Consider the following 14,589-nt stretch of genomic DNA (forward strand, 5'->3'; position numbering starts at 1 on the left):
AGGGGTGTTTATTGGAATTGGTATAGTTTGTCTTGATATGTGTTTTATTTTATGCTACATGTCTGCATGAGCTTTCAACATGTATTGGGAGTATGTTCTGAGACGCTTATAGTTGTATCACTCTCTTTGCATTAAAAGTGGCCCAGCAGTGTAGGAAAACAGAAATATCATGTTCTTACATATCGTAGACATGCAACGACACTTACTGACCATGTTTTTATTTTAATAACAAATGAAAAGACCTGGAGATTTTGTGATCGATCACTCTTCGTGCTGAAGTGTTTTGGTTTATGGTGATCGTTTCGATTTGATTTTAGCTGTCGGTGGGCTTCAGTCATCAAAACAAACTCTGAAACCCGTCTAAATCCTGTCTTTGCAATACAACTGTCTTCCTGTAAGCTGAGATTTATTCGGAAATAAATCTTGACTAAAATGTGCATGTGTTTGTTTTTGTAGGTTTGAGTTACTGGTTTTATTATTGCTAAAAAAACACTAGTTATGGGTAAACAACAATAAAACTAAAATATAGCTGCAAGAAGCGATGACGGGCCCAAACCCTGGCGCCACTGCTACTCTGTGCATGGCGGTCAACATACAGTCTTAATTTAATTTAAATCAAACAATGATTTTACACGATATGAGACACTTCTTGTTTCCCCTTTTTGTCATTACTTTAATCCCTCTCTATGGCAACACTGTTCCAGATAACCTATAAGCGTTTGCAATTTAGCATCAGTGTCGTTGACAGAGTTTAGTGGCGATTGCATGAATTGCCTACGAGTAATACTTAAAAACTCAGAGCCTGATTATTCAAAAAATCCACATTCAAACAAAAATATCGGAGCTAATGATTGTAAATTAGAACGTTTTCCAGCTTGATGAGAACAATATATGTACTGAGTTTGGTGACTAGGTAAGACTAACCCCCAAGCTTTTGTCAAAAGGTGGCGCTATAGAGCCCCTTCTCCCCGACCATTTCTAATTCTTAGCCCACGTCTTCTGGTTGGCAACTCTGATGTGTCGAGTTTCATGCAATTTGAAACATGCTAAGTGCCTCAAACTCCCCCATAAAGAATATTAAAGTTTAATGCATTGCCATGACAACAGTATTCAAGATATCATGAATCCTTTCGCAGGTGTGCATCTGCGGTGTCTTGACCTTATTCTGATGAAGACTGTAGCAAATCGAGTAAAAATAAGAGGGAGATTTCAAAGCATTTTGAAAGTGACATTTCCTGCTGCCAGCTGGAGGCGCTATGACACAGCTGAATTTTCATAAAAATCAATGTATGCATAAGTTATAACACAATTCCTGTTTCCCTTTTCTCGCCATAAATTTGTTTCAACGCCACGGCCAAACCGTTTAAAATATCAAAAATCTGCTCGCAATTTAATATCCTCAATCTCTTGTCTTCATGGGCCCTAATGAAATTACATCTATATCTACTATTACTGGTTATATTCATCATGATAAAACCATATGAGCAAATACAAATGAGTGCGAGACCAGAAGCACGTTAGGCAAAATAAAAGAAGCCAATTTATTACGCTGACCAACTTGGTTTAGTCAGTTCAAGATAAATACATTTCGGGGTAAGAATGTCAACAACAACACAAAAGAACCCTGCTCAACCCTGAGATTAAGATTCGAAAAGACATTTGAGAAAAACAACGCAAACAAAAACTGTTTTTGGTACATTTGGTATGATGCTAAAATGTGACAATTCAAGTTAGAGAAAAGAAAAACCAAACAAATGACATTTGCACAAGAGTATGGCACACAACACGAGTCCATTAACAGACATGAACAACATTACACGAGCTGCCAAATACATCAGGCTGAAATTGGCAGAGATTCCAGATTCATCTTAAACTTTGGACAAAAATACTGACATATAAATACACTTAACGTGTCATGTTTAATGCACTGCGTCTCGTTCATTAAGAATTAAAGAAGTGCTTCCTGGGTGAAAATCATAAATACACTGATTTGTCTTAGCAAGGCAGCAACAAATGAATAATCCCACTTTTATAAAGGAATTATAGATTAACAAATTGAAGTTCAACATTTCACAAACACTTAAAGTTCAAATTAATGCTTTCTCAAGTCAAAGTTTCCATTGCATGTGCAAAAAAACCAATGTATCAAATTTCCTACAGGTCATTTCTAATGGATCATTACTAATGCAAGCTTACACTAGTTTGCAAAAGTCAAGGGGACGCATTTAAGTGCATAGAACCAACAAGAATATCCACTGGCTGAGGTGAAAATGAAGTTATATTCAGTTATGTGTGAACTTACATTAATATTCAGCATTTCTTACAATAAAACTACATTTGTGAATCATACAATTAATGCAACTGAAAGTGACATGTTCAGAGTGGATCTCGCTCTTAAAGTGTGTAAATGTGCCGTTGTCAGTTATCTGGATTTTGGCCATGAATTTAGAAGTCAGACTCTTACTTAAAAAAAAAAAAAAAAAAAAAAAAAAAAAAAAATTGATCTTTTCCCAATTTTTTTCTTTACACAAAGTGCCCTTCAAAAATGCTTGCATAAACCCCTGCTGTCGCTTCCACAACTTTCATCATGTTTTCCTTCACTTCAGCTTAAATGTATTTTGTAAAGGACGATTTTTCATGACTGGATGTGACTAAATATATATATATAGTGATGATTATGAAGAGGGATTTACATTCTGACAAGCAGTATATTTCAAATTCAGTTCATAAATTAAGACAGAATTAACAAAATTGATTTCAGAAAAAGGAATTTTACAACAGCAACAAAAAAAAATTTTTACAATAATAACAAATAAATTTGCCCCCATATATAAATATGACAAACCCATATTGTGAAAAAGTATATTGGCAAATGAAACAAGCACACTGGCTTTGTGCTATGGTTCAGCTTTAGAGGTTTCATCTCCTGCTTTGAGCCGCTTAAATGTGCAATTCACTCCGACGCGCCCGACGTTCCCCACCCAAAACGACTTGCGAGTCTCACGAAGTGCCATCTGTGTGACAGTGAGAGATGTTATGAGCAGTGCAACAGCAGAATCATTAAGGTGTTCAGGTGTTTCTGTCAGAAGCAGAGAGAATCTGAAGGTCCCGCGGTCGGCGAACAGGAACACGCTGCTGGAGGTCAGAGGTCAAACGCACTCTAAAAAAAAAACAAATAAAACACTGTATTTTATGAAATGCATAAAACATGCACACATTTGGATTCTGAAACTTATTTTCCAGTGTACACGTGTTGAGCTCAGACCTTGCATAGGATCCTCTTTCTCCAGCGTCACCTGTTGATTTGACCATATGATGATCCTTTAATGGACTTGTTCTAATGCGTCAGACAAAAGAAAAAAGCACTATATTTAGCATCTTAAAATATTCAAATAATAAATCTACGAATCAAATAATGAAATACTTTACGTGAATTGTCATCTAAAAAAAAGGTAGAAGAAAAAATTATACATATACCTTGTGCCTTCTGCATTTCATCGAGAAATTATCCTCGTTTAATACACAACCTATAATAAAGATGAGGAAACGCATTAATTAGTCCTGAAGAGCATGTATATATATATTATATAAAAAAATAATAAAAACAAAAACAGAAGTGGAAAGATCTCAAATCTCTGTGTTGTTCTGAATTCAGTAACTGCTGAAACAGCAATTGTTGACTCCACTTTTGAACTAGAAATTATACATTTAAATCTTTTCTTTCATGCACAGGCAGATTCGCACGCTTATTTCCCGTATCTGTTTCCATGTGTGTCTGACCACAGGTTTAAACACGTCTGCTGTGCAAATGCAGACACAAAAGCAGCTGTTCAAAAGCCATCGAAAGGCCTGTTTCGAAACAATGCAATGCATTAAATCCATTAACAAAATCTATGACAAAAAACAGTCGCCCTTTTTACCATGACTAAGACGAGACGACATTGACCACACCACAAATGGACTATGAACATGCAGCACTGCTGATGAAAAATGTAGTTTAAAAAATAAAAACTACCAAAATACCTCTATATATCTTCTTCAAAAGAAAAAACTATTTTACATTGTTTTAACATGCCTCCATGCCTGAGGTTGCCAGATCCCACAAGTTAAAATCCCCCTATCAGAGCTATTCTAACATTTTCTGCCTGGTGTTTTAATATTTACAATCTGGCAACCACACGCACGCACTCTCTCTACACTGAGAATAAAGCGCTGATGATTATTGATCTCCATTGAGCATAAAGTAATCAAAAGTTACAGCATTTGGACTCAAGGTATCCTTTTTGTTTAGCCTTCGACGCCCCCTAATGGGCATTTTTAAAATCATTCCTCCATGAGGAATATCACATGATCGACACATTTGATTATATTGATTTTGGACTCATTTTAAATCGGGAGCATCCACTGTAAATAATGATGTGGCATTTTCTACAATCTATGCATGTTTCATGAAGTTAAGCGAAAACGCCACGTGAAAGCTACATTCGATTTTAGTTGGCGCCTGTGGGGTGTTATGTCTTTTAACTCTGTGAGGAATATCTCGATGCATTGGATTATGCTGATTTTGGACTCATTTTAATCTGCTGTAAATTTTCCACAATCGTGGCATGTTTCATGAAGTTAGGAGCGAAAACGTGACATAAATGCCGCATCCGTATGTTATTTACATTTGGGTCTTGCGGGGCTTCATGTACAAAAACTCGCTCAAATTTAATCAAAGCCCAAAACATTTATGCTTGTTGTATTCTACTCCGAGAGACCTTTCAAATGACATATGACTGTACTGCAATGTGTCAAAAACATCATACAGCTCATATATAGTACAAAAAAAGTATTTTATATATTATGAAAACTTTTTTTTTTTTAATTTATCAGCAAATAACTCAGCAATAACTTAGTTAATCAAAGTGGCTACATCCATTATAAAGTTCAGACTCTAAGCTTTCAAATGACACCTATTTTGTGTTGATCAAGGCAGTAGTTTTGGAAAATATGATTTTTTTCGTAGCTAGGTGGCGCCTGCGAACAGTACACTCCGGTTTAGAGGAACTACTCAGCACTCGTTAAGACTTGATTGCTAAGCTTTCAAATGACACCTATTTTGTGTTGATCAAGGCAGTAGTTTTGGAAAATATGATTTTTTTCGTAGCTAGGTGGCGCCTGCGAACAGTACACTCCGGTTTAGAGGGACTACTCAGCACTCGTTAAGACTTGATTGCTAAGCTTTAAAATTATACCCATTTTGTGTTATTCCTGTAGTTTGATTATGAATTTTTTCAGGGGTGGGGGGGGTACTGTACCGCCGGCAGTAAACTTCGGGTTTAAAGGGTTAAAGAGCTCAAGCATTTAAAGCGACAGATGACAAAACTGCAGCGCGGTTAGAATAAACACAACGATACCATTAGCTGGTGTTGACTCTGGTACAGTTATCGCTCTTGGCGTGAACAGGCCTTTAGGCTAATTAAAAAAAAGATGGCAAAATTAACGCTACAACATGCGTATATTGTGCAACAGAGTCTCTCACCTGATTGCACCGCACATGTGTAGTGGTACTTGTTAGGGCAGCCTTTGAAAACGCAGCCCAACGTTGCTCCCCTTTTTTGACAAGTCGAACAACCCTGGAGAAACAAACGATTGAGTGTCATTACTGCAGATCGTTTGACGTTAAAGAATCTGTGTATTCGAAATCTTACCGACGCTTTCGCCAACCTGACGGCTTTATCCAGCCCATACAGTTTTCCCCGAACCAGAAAGACACCTGCGGACCATATGGCGCAGTCTGCGTGGAGCCAGTGCTCGCTAGCGTCAAGAGGAACCACGGGAGGGCTGAACCAATCAGTGGTGGAGTCCGTCCTGGGTCTCTTCGCTGTTGGACTACTGGACGGCTCGGTCCATCTCGAATCCGGTGACTCCGGCACCCTGCGAAAAGAGTTCGTCCAACTGCCTCCTCTAAAAGACGAGTTGGAGTCACTATTATCCTCCTCCTCTGGATTGGAAACGACTTTGGAGGCTGATTTGTAGCCTTCAGGGTAATACGGCCCATGCAAGTCTCCAAGGTCCATCGCATTCGACGATCCCCCGCAGAGACAGCAAACTAGGACGTCGCTCCGCGTGCCGTCTGCGCAGACTCGTCCGTACTGCAGTCCAGGCGTCGCTGGCAACACGCCGGACACAAAGCCGGCAGATGCCGACCGCTTTCCCCGCTTGTTCTCTGGATAGTTGACAACCGTACAGGTTGGGAAGTCCTTGAGATGCACGCGCACATACGGCCTGAAGGTGTCATCCCGCACCTCCTTCTTCTCTTCCTTGCAGTTCAGACATTTCAGTTTAATTTCGGGTTCCTGCGGTGAGAAAAAGGACGTGCGGCCGACTTTGTGTTTCTTTCTTTTCCGCTTGCCAGCATGAGATTTCTTCGCAGAAGTTGGTCGTTTGTGAGCACTAACTTGTTTTCGAGGCATCGGTAAGGAATGACAGTTTCTTTTCCTTTCGGAGGACTTTTTCTTTGTCGATTTTAAGAATGCATCTAACGTCTTTGCAGAAGATGAGGTAGATTGTGTGGCTTTGTGTCTCCTGGAGCGCCTGATTTCTGTTTCTTCTTTCTGTAAATGCAATGCTGTCTTTTCTCCGGCCACATCCTGCATCCTCTTCAGGGAAGTGGAGGACTTGTTTTTCTTGGACTTTCTCGCCTGAGATTTTATTACACGGGCTCGACTCGGTTTGTACCTGGTGGGTTGGATGTTTTGAACAATGGCTACCATCCTTGTGCCTCTTCGGGCTCTCGGAGGCAATTTTTTCCTCTCGAATGTCTTCTCGGTGGTGAGCGAAGACAATCCATCGCTTGTTTTGAATGCATCCGTGTCTGACGCATCATTGACCTGCATGGACTCGGTTGGATTGTTGCAGGACAATTCGGTCTTCGCATCCGACTCCTCTTCTTGCTTTGCATCATCCACTTCTCCGCTTGGCGAACTCGCAGTCTGCGGCAAAGTGCAAACATTCTCTATTTGCTCTGCCGAAGGTGATCCGGAATCTAATGGACTACTGACGTCTTGGTTTAACGGCATTGCGAAGCTCGCAGCTCCATGTGCGTTCGTTAAAACCACCGGCTCCTCGGATCTGGAGATGAGAAAGACGAGCTCCGGGTTTGCAGTTGGACACAATCCCTCCGCATCCGTGCCGTTGTCCTCCGGAAATCCTCCCTCGAAGGGTCCGACGTTCCACATTGCATTAGCAGCTCCATTCTGAAGTTCGTCCACGCTGATGGGAAACCTGCACTCGCTGGGATCGGCTTGTAAAGACTTGAGTGTTTCCAAAGCAAGGTTTTCCATGTCCGGAGGTTGTTGAAGGTAGCAGAACGCTGCCACGTTCTCGACGACCTGAGCCGGCGTCATGAAGCCAAACGGTTCGCAGGCTGTTAGTCCGACCGGCACGGACACCTGCTGGAGACAGTGTTGGTCCAAGTCCACCGAGAGTGGCGCGTCTCCCGCATCTGCCGCCAGTTTGCCAGGATCGTAGGCACGAAGGAATGCCGAAGGAACGCCGTAAACCGGGGAATGCTCCGAGAAGACATGCGATCGGCTCAGGTATGAGAGCATGACGGCCGTGTTGGAAAACGCATCATCCGGTTGGATCTGGTCTGTGGGAAGCGGCAGCAGGTCAGAGTCATTCTCTGGAAGAATCGCCCCATTGCTGGTCCCAGGATTGACGAACCAGCCCGGCGTCTGCACAACACGCAAGGCGTCGATGGGATTCGCTTTCAGCAGACATTCCTCACCGTTCCGTGTCAGATCGAAGATGTTGGGAAGGCCGCAGGCCGACGACAGATCCTGAGGCTGCAAACCATCGGAGTTGCTGGGAGGCTCTTCCATATCAACTGAGAGCAGAAACAGGACTGTCTGTTTTATTTATATAGCACCATTGAAGGGTTAGTTCGCCTAAAAATGAAATTCTGTCATTTACTCACCCTCATGTCATTCCAAACCCATAAGAATTTTCTCCTTCAGAACACACGTGAGATTTCTGTCCCTCCATTGAAAGTCTATTCATAAAATATATCCATATGAATGAAGTGTCTGCTTACCATATTTTAGTGCTCTATGTATGGCTGTTTATATGTGAATAAAATCTAAATTAAATCATATAAAGCGAATGTGTTTCTTCAGAAGACTTGGATTAAACTGCTTGGCTCATATGGATTTATTTTACCATCTCTTTATGAACGTTTTAAAGTGTCAAGAGTTTTGGTTCAATAGACTTTCAACGGAAGGACAGAAATCTCTCAGATTTCATTAAAAATATCTTCATTTGTGTTCCGAAGATGAGCGAAAATCTTGTGGGTTTAGAACGACATGACAGCTAGTAAATGATGACAGAATTTTCATTTTTGGGGGAACTAACCGTTTAAAAACAATGCAAGTTGACCAGTGTGTTTCACAACAATTAAATACAAAGGCTAAAATAATAGAGATGATAATAATAATAATAATAAAAATAATAATAATAATAATGAAAACCACCCAGTGCAAAATACTAACATCATACTAAAGTCTTCACTCTTCAATGCATTACTGTTTATATTGTCATAAAATGTAAACTGTATTATCGCACAGCTCTATATATCAAGTTGTATGTATGTATAACTTTATTTGCATACATACAGTACACTTATGTAGGGCGAGATATATATATATACACACACACAATATATCGCAAATCTCAATTTCTTGATTGTTTGATATATTGTTATAAAATATTAACTAGGCTATATCATTGCGCAGCTCTAATCTGGTAAATGCGACTATTGTGAAAAGCGTTATACAAATAAATATAAAAATATAAAGATAATAACAATAATAATAAAAACCAAAGATCAGATAACTACTTTTAAACTCTCTAAGATTATATGCCAAAGAAAAAAAATAGGTTTTTAATTTGGACTTGATAAAATAAATTATGTTAATGTTCCAGTAAATTATCAACACACTACTTAATATCAGATTTAAACCACTTTAAACTCATGGATTCAGTGCATTTATTATGAGATTAAGTCACAACTATGACATCTATTTTATATAAATAAAATAAATAATAAAAATAAATTAAAATGAATTATAAAAAATGAATAAGAAAAAGATAAAAAAATAGATTAAAAAATATATAAAGGAATAAAATAAATAAAATATTAGATTAAAATAAAATATATATTAAAGATAGAATAAAATAATATAAATAGATTAAAATGAATTATAAAAATGGAATAAAAAAAAACCATTAATAATTATTTTCCAAATAATATTTTACACATATTTATTACATTTATTTTTGATAGTATAAACTAGTTCTTTATACATAAATATTTAGAGCTGCCTTTTAAATTTCCCTCACAAGGATGCAAAACTTATGCAAAAAAAAAAAAAAAAAAAAAAAAAAAAAAAATGAATAATGCAAAAATATTAGATTAAGTCACAACTATGACACCTATTTTATATTAATAATAAAAAAAAAAAATAACTAAATAAAATAATTAAAATGAATTGTTAAAGGTTAAATAAAAATAAACATTAAAATATTATATATATATATATATATATATATATATATATATATATATATATATATATATATATATATATATATATATATATATTTATTAGTAAAAATAATTAAACTAAATATTTTCCAAATAATATTTTACACATATTTATAAAAATTTTTGATAGTATAAACTAGGTCTTTATACATAAATATTTATAGCTGCCTTTTAGATTTCCCTCACATCAGGATGATGCAAAAATATGAAAAAAAAATCATGCCAAACTATGAGATTAAGTCACAACTATGACATCAAAAGATTTAAACCACTTTAAATTCATGCAATCAGTGTTGGTGACACTTTTGCACAATAGCGGAAATATTGCGCAAGAGTTTCTGTGCGATGAAACGCTTGCTTAGAAAAGACAAAGCAGGCATAATAAAGTAACAAAAGTAATATATTCTGGTATTTTAATATATACCATGTTTTATAAGTATTATACACCAGTAAACAAACACCATATTCATGTGCTGTGGTGTTTTAACCCTTCGGTGGTCTTCGATCATTGTACACCAAAACATCTTGTTTTGATTGTTTTACTTCATCAGAATGATACTAAACCTTGCCATTGCTATACATGAACATACATATTAAAATAAATGATGCATAATTAAGTTTAGTGCCATTAAACGACCCTTAAAGTACACAAAAACAATAAACGTAGTACATTAATTTCATTAATAACAATAATAAGTTACATTTATTGTCTTGTTTACTGAATACAAAAGGGTTAATATACACCACTGTAATGAATGATTACATTTTAATACAGTTAACGTCACATTTACACAATATTTAATACTTCAGATTAGTGTTTATCACTTTTGTACTCCCGTGTTTGATTTAAAACCGCAAACTCATGACGAGGCCTTCAGATAATACCTATAACAGCAGGTTTTATTTAACGCGTTCACATTTAAGCGCTTTAATGGGTTTATTTAGATCTGGATCTGTTTTAAATCAGTTTATCAGTGATTCTCTGACGCTTTTCCGTGTTATGCTAACGTTAGCATAGCTTGTTGTTAGCATGCGAGCTAACATATATTCTGAGGAGAATAAAACAGCGCGCTCAACAAACACATGAACCCTAATCAACCCCAGTTAACTGACCGTAGATTAGACGCTATAAGCGCGCTCTCGGCTCGGTTATAACGCGCTGCGAGCTGAACAAAGAGCGCGCGTGCACCGCAGCCTCTCTCTCTCTCTCTCTCGCTCTCTCACTCACTCACCGAGCGGATCTTCATTCACTCATCCCGCGGCTCTGACCGTCTGCAGTTTGGACCGAATAACGCGTGGAATAAGAGCTTCTCATACTTTAGCTGTCCGGTGGTTCGGTCGAGCTGCGCTGCTGTCGGTCACGATGCGCCGTTGCGCTGCATCATGGGATGTGTTGTAGTTCTGCTGCGACACACGAGATTCCTGTAATAGAGGGTATGCATCGACGTCACTTTCCCGCCGGAACGCTCCCTCAGCTGGACTGAGTGGCAAAAGAAGCCGCTGCGTGACTGGATTTAAAGGGTTAGTTCACCCAAAAATGAAAATGATGTCATTAATGACTCTCCCTCATGTCGTTCCACACCCGTAAGACCTTCGTTCATCTTCAGAACACAAATTAAGATATTTTAGATTTAGTGCGAGAGCTTTCTGTCCCTCCATTGAAAATGTATGTACGGTATACTGTCCATGTCCAGAAAGGTAATAAAAACATCATCAAAGTAGTCCATGTGACATCAGTGGGTTAGTTAGAAGTTGTTGAAGCATCGAAAATACATTTTGGTCCAAAAAAAACAAAAACTACTATGACTTTATTCAGCATTGTATTCTCTTCCGGAATCCTTTCCATTGAATTGATTCCATTGAATCCTGTCATCTGTCGGCGTTGGTAATGCACTTTTACGTCGAACTAACCCTTTAATAGGGGAAACTGCGAAAACACGAGTAAAACAAAGGATTACACTAAATTAAAGGATTACACGCTAGGGAAATGCATAAAGAAAATATGCCTGTGAATATTTTATAGCTATAATTACAATATAGGTAGGTTTAAATCCGAGTAATCACTTATATCAATGTTATATCGTCATATCGTCCAGCCCTAAAACATATATAGTTTTATAGTTTAGTTTTTGTCAGTGTTGTTTATTTAAAAACACCCAATTATGCAGAATATAAGATGGAAAAAAATTAATTGATGAGTTGTCAGCATAATATGTAACAATACAATATATACGGTATGATTTTACCTCAAAATCCAACAATTTGACACAAAATGATAACTGCAGATCCATGTTTCTCTGCTGGAGTCCAGCTGTTTCTGTGAATTGCAGTGATCCATTTGTGTTTTTTTTCTGTAGCTTTCAGCCGTTTTGTAAATATACAGGTGCTGGTCATATAATTAGAATATCGTGAAAAAGTTAATTTTTTTATTGTAAATTATTTTTAAAAAATCGAAACTTTAATTTATTCTAGATTCCCTACATGTAAAGTAAAACATTTCAATTTTTTTTTTTTTTTTTTAAATTTGTTGATTAGAGTGTACAGCTAATGAAAGTCCAAAATCCAGTATCTCAAAATATTTGAGTTTCATTAAATGACCATCCCTACAGTATAAATTCCGGGTATCTCTTGTTCTTTGAAACCACACTAATGGGGAAGACTGCTGACATGGCAATGGTCCAGGAGACAATCAATGACACCCTCTACAAGGAGAGTAAGTCACAGATGGTCATTACTGAATGTGGTGGCTGTTTACAGAGTGATGTATCAAAGCATATTAAATGCAAAGTTGACTGGAAGGAAGAAATTGGGTAGGCAAAGGTGCACAAGCAACAGGGATGACCACAAGCTTGAGAATACTGTCAAGTAAAGCCGATTCAAACACTTGGGAGAGCTTCACAGTGAGTCGAATGAAGCCGGAGTCAGCGCATCAAGAGCCACCACACTCAGACATCTTCAGGAAAAGGACTACCAAGCCACTTCTGAAACAGAAACAACGTCAGAAGCATCTTACCTGGGCTAAGGAGAAAAAGAACTGGACAGTGAACAGTGGTCGAAAGTCCTCTTTTCAGATAAAAGTAAATTTTGCATTTCATGTTGAAATCATGGTCCCAGACTCTGAAGGAAGACTGGAGAGGCACAGAATCCAAGCTGCTTGAAGTCTAGTGTGAAGTTTCTGAATTCAGTAATGATTTGGGGGGCCGTGACGTCTGCTGGTGTTGGTCCATTGTGTTTTATCAAGTGCAAAGTCAATGCAGCCATCTTCCAGGACATTTTGGAGCACTTTATGCTTCCATCTGCTGACAAGCTTTATGGAGATGCTGATTTCCTTTTCCAGCAGGACTTTAGCACCTGCCCGCAGTGCAAAAACCACTTCCAAGTGGTTTGCTGACCATGATATTACTGTGCTTTATTGGCCAGCCAACATGCCTGACCCCTGAATCTATGGGATATTTTCAAGAGAAAGATGAGAAACAGTCGATCCAACAATATACAGATGATCTGAAGGCTCAATAGTGCCTCAGCAGTGCCACAGGCTGATCACTTCCATGCCACACTTCACTGATGCTGTAATTTGTGCTAGAGCAAGTCATTTGCTGTAATATGTGCTGCCGACCAAGTATTGAGTGCACAAATGAACATACTTTAAAGAACTTGAACTTTTCTGTTTTGAAAATCCATTTTTTGATTGATCTTAGGAAATATTCTAATATTTTGAGATACTGGATTTTGGACTTTCATGAGCTGTGCGCTCTAATCATCAAAATTAAAAAAAAAAAAAAAAAAAAACTTTTGAAATGTTTTACTTTACAGGGAATCTAGAATATATGAAAGTTTCATTTTTAAAAATAATTTACAATAAAAAAATGAACTTTTTCACGATATTCTAATTATATGACCAGCACCTGTATACCTCAGGTTTTGTGTCAAAGCTGTTTGTACAGTCAATCACAAGGCTCTTTCCTGTTTTGGATGTGTTTTCTGTGTTTTTCGCGGCATTCACGCTGAAAACCAATGCTGCCGCTCTATGGCAAGCCGTTTTAGCATTAATACTCCTTCCTGTACTAGTCATGAATCAGTTTTGACTAGTCATAATTCCAGTTTCAGATATCTCTTCTGCAGTTTTGACTCGTCGTAATTGCAGTTAAGATATCTTTAATGTGATTGTGACTAGTCGTAATATGCATTGAAGATATCTACAATGTTAATTTGACTAGTCGTAATATAGCTACATTACAGATATCTACAATGCTTTTATGACTAGTCATATTCTTCCATTGACTTCAATTGGAAAATATTTTCAGATATCTACAAATGAGTTTTGACTAGTAGAAATTGTAATTAAATATATCTCCAATTTGATTATGACTAGACAAAACCCAGTTAGAGATATCTCAAATTATAATTTGCACTAGTGGCGATTAAATTAGAGATATTACCTTTGTGGATAAATGACGCATCTTTTAAAGATATCTATGACATCATTAGAGATACTTTAAATGGAGCTTTGACTAGTCAAAATACATATTACAGATATCTCAAATCGCATTTCTTACTAGTGCAATTATAATTGCAGATATCTCTAATTGTCATTCTGACTAGGCGAATTATACTTATCACTCGTCAAAATACAATTGTTACTATCTTTTAATATATTTATAGTCAGAACAAAGGTTTACATGATAAAACGGCTTGCCATAGCCGCTCAGTCTTTTGCCACTCAGTGGGCGTGACCGCAGTCATAACGGTCGATGGTGACGTCACGTGCATACCCTCTATATGGAAGCTCATTTCCGCCACATCAGAGGAACATCATGCGTCTTCATGAGATCGAGTCATAAATATGAATTCAAAAGTCGAAATGATCACATACCAAGTCATAATTTTGACTATTTATGTTAATTATGACATAAATCAAAATAAGACAATCTAATCATTTTGTATGATTTTTTTCGACTCAGTCACAGCTATGACAACTATTTTATATTAATAAATAACTA

General features: G+C 37.4%; 1 protein-coding gene across 3 annotated transcripts; it reads right to left on the reverse strand.

Annotated features, from left to right (window-relative positions):
• Positions 1 to 1,517: 1,517 nt before the first annotated feature.
• Positions 1,518 to 11,039, reverse strand: si:dkey-94l16.4 (uncharacterized protein CG5098). Of its 3 annotated transcripts, none has more exons than XM_048170197.1 (6): positions 10,907 to 11,039; positions 5,694 to 7,873; positions 5,525 to 5,618; positions 3,478 to 3,527; positions 3,266 to 3,337; positions 1,518 to 3,160 (listed from the first exon to the last, which is right to left on the reverse strand). In XM_048170197.1, the coding sequence occupies exons 2-5, from the start codon at positions 7,866 to 7,868 to the stop codon at positions 3,293 to 3,295; spliced, it is 2,364 nt and encodes a 787-aa protein (XP_048026154.1). In that variant the 5' UTR covers positions 7,869 to 7,873; positions 10,907 to 11,039; the 3' UTR covers positions 1,518 to 3,160; positions 3,266 to 3,292. The 3 variants fall into 3 exon arrangements, with proteins under 3 accessions (XP_048026154.1, XP_048026153.1, XP_048026155.1); XM_048170196.1 differs by having other exon boundaries at positions 10,822 to 11,039; XM_048170198.1 differs by lacking the exon at positions 10,907 to 11,039 and adding an exon at positions 10,703 to 10,827.
• Between the last annotated feature and the right edge of the window lie 3,550 nt (positions 11,040 to 14,589).

The sequence above is a fragment of the Megalobrama amblycephala genome, linkage group LG20, assembly GCF_018812025.1.
Source record: "Megalobrama amblycephala isolate DHTTF-2021 linkage group LG20, ASM1881202v1, whole genome shotgun sequence".
NCBI lineage: Eukaryota > Metazoa > Chordata > Actinopteri > Cypriniformes > Xenocyprididae > Megalobrama > Megalobrama amblycephala.

What these genes read in the sequence shown, in the direction of transcription:
- si:dkey-94l16.4 (XM_048170197.1), bottom strand. Translation starts at nt 7,868, where the DNA reads ATGGAAGAGCCTCCCAGCAACTCCGATGGTTTGCAGCCTCAGGATCTG. An exon ending in CACATGTGCGGTGCAATCAG is followed by an intron (nt 3,528 to 5,524) that starts GTGAGAGACTCT and finishes TCTTTATTATAG; the next exon opens with GTTGTGTATTAAACGAGGAT. An exon ending in TGAAATGCAGAAGGCACAAG is followed by an intron (nt 3,338 to 3,477) that starts GTATATGTATAA and finishes CTGACGCATTAG; the next exon opens with AACAAGTCCATTAAAGGATC.